Source organism: Cyclospora cayetanensis, unplaced genomic scaffold (assembly GCF_002999335.1).
Source record: "Cyclospora cayetanensis isolate NF1_C8 unplaced genomic scaffold, CcayRef3 CcayRef3_contig_221, whole genome shotgun sequence".
In the NCBI taxonomy this organism is placed as follows: domain Eukaryota; phylum Apicomplexa; class Conoidasida; order Eucoccidiorida; family Eimeriidae; genus Cyclospora; species Cyclospora cayetanensis.
In genome coordinates this window covers 49,791-56,178 of record NW_020312172.1, presented here as the reverse complement: position 1 = coordinate 56,178, position 6,388 = coordinate 49,791, and the positions used below count along the sequence as shown (strand labels likewise).

At 52.5% G+C, this 6,388-nt stretch overlaps 1 protein-coding gene across 1 annotated transcript; it reads right to left on the bottom strand.

Moving 5' to 3' along the window:
* Nucleotides 1-400: 400 nt before the first annotated feature.
* Nucleotides 401-1,992, bottom strand: LOC113147435. Its single transcript, XM_026338044.1, has 3 exons — nucleotides 1,843-1,992; nucleotides 667-793; nucleotides 401-510 (listed from the first exon to the last, which is right to left on the bottom strand). Exons 1-3 carry the CDS (start codon nucleotides 1,990-1,992, stop codon nucleotides 401-403), a joined length of 387 nt encoding a protein of 128 aa, XP_026193829.1.
* Between the last annotated feature and the right edge of the window lie 4,396 nt (nucleotides 1,993-6,388).

Below are 6,388 nucleotides of genomic sequence, written 5' to 3'. Positions count from 1 at the left end.
AAGCAGACTTTGGTGACTAAAGAGGAGCAGCAGCGAGAGGGGAGGAAATGCTGCGAGAAGCAGACTTTGGTGACTAAAGAGGAGCAGCAGCGAGAGGGGAGGAAACGCTGCGAGAAGCAGACTTTGGTGACTAAAGAGGAGCAGCAGCGAGAGGGGAGGAAATGCTGCGAGAAGCAGACTTTGGTGACTAAAGAGGAGCAGCAGCGAGAGGGGAGGAAACGCTGCGAGAAGCAGACTTTGGAAAGAAAGGAGTTGCATTAGCGAAAGCAGGGTGCTGCACAACAAGCAATACGGTGGGGTTGCAGCCGGATCGCCAGACACAGAGGCAAGCAAAGAATCACAAGGCCCTAAGACTCTGCTGTCGCAAACTGCCGCAGTACAGAGGAATTTGATGATGGGCTTACCGCACACCCGATATCAGCTGCTTGTGGAAGTGCTGTCGATGCTGCGGCTCCGGCAGAGGACATTGAGGTGCCCGTATATCCCATGTACGGACTCGTTTGTCTCCGGCTGCATGCATGCAAGCCCCAAATCTCAGCCGCAACTGCAGCACCTTTTTTTGCAGTCTCAGGAGGGCTCTGACTTCATGCGGCACCTACGCTTGTTGGCGAATTCGGCAGCAGCTTTACAGCCGAGAGGGGCAGTAGCGGGAGGAAGGAGACATACTCCGGATAATGTAGGGGAGGATTGGTGCGCTTGCCGCTGCGTGCAAGGACGTAATCCAATCGCCGTGTGTGAGAGCGACAGCAGGTCGATGAGGCTGCCGAGGATCGAAGCCTAGAGCCATGCGGTCCTGCAAAGGGACAGGAGCAGCAGGGGAGGAGAGCGAGACAACCAAGGAGGCGCATAGAGGGGACCACAAGAAGAAGGATAAACGGCGAAAAAGACGCCGCACGGAAGAGCAGAAAGCCACACACAGGCCCTCAGAGATACACGAAAGGAAAGAGGCGACACATCTCAAGGAAAAGGCTCAATAGGAACGACAGCCAGCTGACGCCCGAGGGAGAAGGCTGGCGGCACAATGCCTTGCTGGAGGCCTTTTCAAGTGTTTGAAGCAAAAGTCGCTTTTAGAGACAGAGAAAAAGACATAAAGAGCGAAGGAACCGAGAAAGCAAACGGATGGAGTCAGCGAGAGCGAGGAAGAGGGAGAGAGAGATAGATTGAGAGACAGATATATAGATAGAGAGAAACAGATATATATATCTATATATATAAATCTATATATATACGTAATATATATATACATATATATATATATATATATATATATATATATATATAGAGAGAGAGAGAGAGAGAGAGAGAGAGAGAGAGAGAGAGAGAGAGAGAGAGAGACAGACATACATACAGACATACAGACAGACAGACAGACAGAGACATATATCTATAGAGAGAGAGACAGAGAGACAAACACACAAACAAACACAGAGAGAGACACACACACACAGATAAAGACTGAGACACACACAGAAAAAGGCAGAAAAGGACAAAGGGGGCGATAAAGATAGGAAGAGAACAAACAGAAACACCTCAGAAGCGGTATGAAGGAGAGTCCGCAAGTCTTTTTTTCCCGAAGAAGCGCAGTGTACGAGAGAGTCACGCACATAAATCCATACCCATAGCAACTTGGAAGCGAAGCAGAACCGAACAAAGAAGAAGGTGTTTCGTGACAGGGCAATCGGTTGATATAAGCCGGCGGCAACTCGCAAGAAAAGTTTACGACGACGGGCAGACCGCGTGGAAGAAAAAAGAAGCAGAGAGGGCTAGAGACAAATATATTGAGTGGAAGTGAAGGGGAATGCAAAAGGACAGCAAGCGAATGCCGTTAGAGCAGCAAGACACCTTGGCTCCTGAGAAGAAGAGGCCTGAGGCAACGTGGTAAGCGACGCATAAGATACCGCCTGCATGCTCGCCTAAGGAAGCGAGCGGCTGCACACCGCCTTCTGCCACAGAATGCAGGAGTAATTCTCCGCTGCTGCATCCCGCACACATCAGCAAGCTGTTGCCGCTGAGGCTGCTGCTGCTGTTGACACAGAGTGCGTGTATTCCCCCCGAACGGGTTGCACAGGCCGACACCATTCGCTGCTGCTGTAAGCTCCACAGCCGAACCTGCTCACGCAAACACATCCTAGAAGCACCAGCAATGCAGGCAACAACCTCCTGCACCACAAGACGGTAATCAAAGGCGATAAGGCCGGAGAGCTATAAGTAGGCAGCAAGGGCTGTATGGTTAAACGGCACAACAACAACAGACAATTCCATCTCCATGTCCAGAGAAGAGGCATTCATCCTCCTGTTTCTGCTGCTCTTCCTGCACTCCCTGCTCTCCTGTGTGCGCAAGAGAGAGAGCTGCTGCCAGCCTCTGCTGCTGCTGTTGGCGTGGTGATTCTAGGGCAGCAAGCTCTTTCCCTGTGTCGGTGCATGCAATTCCAACGATCCCTGCTGAAGTGGTGTACGCCACCCGCTTGCCGCCGTTCAGCAGAAGCACGTCCGTAACAGACACCTGAGGGGCGGGCAGCAGAAACGGATCCTTCCTTGTTGCTGCTTTTTTGTTGCTTCTAAAAGAAGGTGACACGGGGAAGGAGGATGTGTCTAAGGGAGTGAGAGCCATCTCTGCTGCGCTTGCATGCGGCCATAGCATGCAGCTCTACTACAGCCCTCTCGCACTAGCAGCAGCAGCAGAGAAAGTGGCAGCGGCCTAAGCCACTACCAACCAGCACCGCCACATGCAGCCAGAAGCCTACACATTCCGAATGGCTCGTACCCCTTCATCGCCAACTCTGAGTGTGAGCTCTCTCTCAAAAAGGCCACGCGAAAAATTCCACTCAAGGCGGTCTTTCGTCTCGTACAGCACGAACCAAGACACGCTTTGTGGTGCAGCTGTGACACCTGTTGCTACCGAGTTGCTGCAGCTGCTGCAGCTGCTGCTGCTTGATGTCTGATCCACGGAGGATTCAAAGCTGCGATCGCCTGCGCTGCTGCAGCCAGAGTCTACTGGAAGTCCATAGAATCGCCGCACCGCCCAATTCTGCGAGACAGACAGACAGGCAGGCACCCACATGCATACAAACACGCACATGCATGCAAACAGACACATGTACATACACATGCACGTATACACCCATGCACACACAAATGTACATACACACACATGCGTACGAACACACACATGTACATACACATGTACATGCACATGTACATACACACACCCATGTACACACACATGCACATACAAACACACACATGTACACACATGCACATACAAACACACACATGTACATGTACACACATGTACATACACATGCAGTTTCACATTCAGACGCCGTACAAATAGGCCCTCAAGGCCTGAAAGATCTCCGCAGAGGCATGTCGAACATTAGCGCCATTGATTGGTCATACCAATTTGGGCAGGAAGCGCGTAGTAAAAAAGTGACGCCATAGAAAGTCTTCTGTAAGGGCACGGCGGAACCGACGGCAAACCTGCAAAGCGCAAGGGCACAGACACTTGGCCCATTTGCAGAGGAGCACTTCAGCATGGAGTATTACAAGAAGTGGTTGGCGCCTCTGCATCTTGAGAATGCTGCTGCAGCCAAGGTTGCAGTGGTTTCTGCACTTGGACCCTCGATTCTGCCGTGGCTAGTGCTACGACGACGAGAGCCCTTGCTGCTGCAGGTGTCGCAGGAGCTGTACGTACAGCAGAGGCTTTCAAAAGTCCATCATTTGGAGAGCCGAGGAAACAAAACACCAGAAGCAGCAGGTGGTTCGGCAAATTCAACAGGTTATTGGACTGAGTTGCCTGTGACACCATGACGCGTCCACGTCCTTCTTCCCCGTGTATGGCGCCTGCAGAGGGTGAAAGCGTCTGCAGGCGGCAGCAGGTGTCGCTACTCTGGCTCTCTGTCCTCCAGGAATGTTTTACGACATTCGTGCAGCAGGGGGTGCTGCTACGGGTGCCTTGGCTGGTGTAGGTCGTTGTGACCCCTGCTGCGGCAGCTGCTGGAAGGGCAGCCGCAGCAGCGGCAGTATCAGGAGCAAAAAGACACGGGGAGGCAAGGGCAGAAGACGCAGAAGTCGGGCTGTTTGGTGGGAAGTGCTGGTGATGCACGATACCAAGCGAAGACTCGCGCTTGGGGGACTCGTCTTGCGCCTGTTGCTCGTAATGAGGCTGTCGCTTGTCTTGCAGAAACGCGTGTTGCTGATGCTCCTCGTCCTGTTTCTGCTGTTGATGGGTTTGTTGGTAGGACTGAGGGTGCATTGTAAACGAGCCGAGAGACACAGGAGATGCCTATGCCGCTATACCCCTGCGGCCGCTGCTGCAGCGACTGCCAAAGGAGAAAGCGCCCGCAGACTGCTATACGAATATATATTTTTAAAAAATGACAAGCATGGAGGCTTTATGATTGGTTTTTGCGGCTGTCCTTGGCTCTGCTGTTACGGAAGTCTCGCGATTTAGGCAGGCTGCCGCACGGCCGTGCGAAAGCACCAGCAGCACCGGCGGCAGCATCAATAGTCCAGTTTAAACCAGTCCCTTAGAAATAAACGCAATCCGGGTCGGACTGCGTTTATTAGTGCATTCTGGCTAATTCTTAAAAATGCTGGCGCCCTCCCGCAGCAGCTGTAAGTGCTACCGCTACTCTTCATGCGCAGCTGCCTGCTGCGGGAGATCCGATCGCTCGTTCCCATAATAAGGGTGCAATGGGCGCTACAGCCACAGAAATCACCCCTGCAGTAGGAATAAGATTATTAGAAACAACGGTTTTACACCAATTACTTGGGATTCTCAATGCAAGGGTCCCCAAGTTGTCTTTACTTCAACAAGTGCCGAGAAAAGCGTTCGCAACCCCCTCATCCTGTCCTATGTAACGCTCCGGCTCACGACCATCGTGCCGTAGACAGGAACCTCGTCTGTGAGCTAAACCCTGAATCCTCATTTCCTCAGCTTGAATTCTGGTCTATGCAAGGGCTTGAATGCTCCAAAGAGGCATGAACGCGCTTACTTCGCGCCATGTCTTTGCCGCAGCCTCCCTACCGGTGGTCCGTCAGGAGGCAGACACTGGATTCTGCTTCTCTTTGCCATTCGTGTCTTGAAAAACTCTCAACATTTCATTCCGTAGCCATTTGCGAGGAGAAGCTTCATTCGGTTTTCATAAAGAGGTGCTTTTCTTCCCTGCAATGCGCGGAGCCTCCTGTTGACCTCGGATCTGCGGAGTAGTTATGCAGCTAGCTGTACCGGAGGATACGTAGTATGGTTACATGCTCATTTAGTAAGCCTGCAAGGATGCTGCTCATGTTTTCTCATTGCGGAGAGCTGTAGCCAGGTAGGCGTACCGCCGAAACCATACAGAGGGCTCCTGCAATACTCGAGCCATAGCGAACTGGTTTCAAGCAACGCCAGCGTCTACAAGAAGGCATAACAGACTACGCCCTGGGGCCAGTACAGCACTCAGTACATCTGAGCAAGCTTCTATAGGTCGAGCCTCCCGCAAGGTTTTCCTGTGACGGCTTGCGTGTACTTAAAGGGGTGCCTAAGCCGACAGTCTTTAGCTCGTGCAAGGCCACCTAATCTTTTGCGGTCATGAGAACAGTCCAATGTCAATATATGGGCTACTGTATACAGACACTCTAGAAAGATTTCGTAGCTGCGATACACGGTTCCATTACCCCCAGTGCAGCTCGGAAAAATGAAAGCTAGCGCGTCACACACTGTGGCTGTTACTGCCACCATGGGCCGTGTAGGCCCCCTCACGGGGCAGTGCGCGCTGTCACAAAGGTCAATTACACTGTGCTTTTCCTGGTAGTGTTGTTGTTAGTGCTCATGCTGAACGTCGCGCTGGGCAGCCGGGTGGCGGACTGTCTAGCGAACTGCCTCTTTGACAACTTCCCAGAGAGGCACACGGGGGGAGTGGCTTGACGACCCGACATCAAGACTGCGTGAGTCGGGATTGCCCCCTTTAAATATGATTCTCGTAGCTCCTGGCTGGCAATAACCACACCGCGCACCTGCTAAACTCCGAACTGGCTGTTTAATTCGTCGTCTAGGCGGTAGTTTGGCTGGCCAGCTAGCCATCTAGCCAGCCATACAAACGAATGCATATTGGGTGGACTGGGTCGCTGCGTGTCTAGCTGGGTGTGAGGCTTTAGCTAGTTCGTCCAGAGGTAAGCGACGATGCTGCAAGCCGCGGCAATGGCCAGGAAGCCCCCGGCAAATCCGAAGAGCGTCTGTAGGGAAAAGGATTGGGAGGTGCTGGTGGAGCTGGAGGTGCCATTATTAGTCTGTAGGCCTGCTCCACAAACCCCAGAGCCGCATTCTGAAATCTTTAATTCAAGGCGCTCACGAACCCAGTCAGACAGCAGCAAGAGAAGGCGGGAAAAGCTGGTTTCTTGGGCC

Coding starts and splice junctions, on each gene's coding strand:
- LOC113147435 (XM_026338044.1), bottom strand. CDS start 1,992: ATGTGTGCGGGATGCAGCAGCGGAGAATTACTCCTGCATTCTGTGGCA. Junction 794..1,842: donor TCTTCTTCTCAGGAGCCAAG/GTGTCTTGCTGC, acceptor GTCCCTTTGCAG/GACCGCATGGCTCTAGGCTT. Junction 511..666: donor CCTCCCCTACATTATCCGGA/GTATGTCTCCTT, acceptor GCATGCATGCAG/CCGGAGACAAACGAGTCCGT.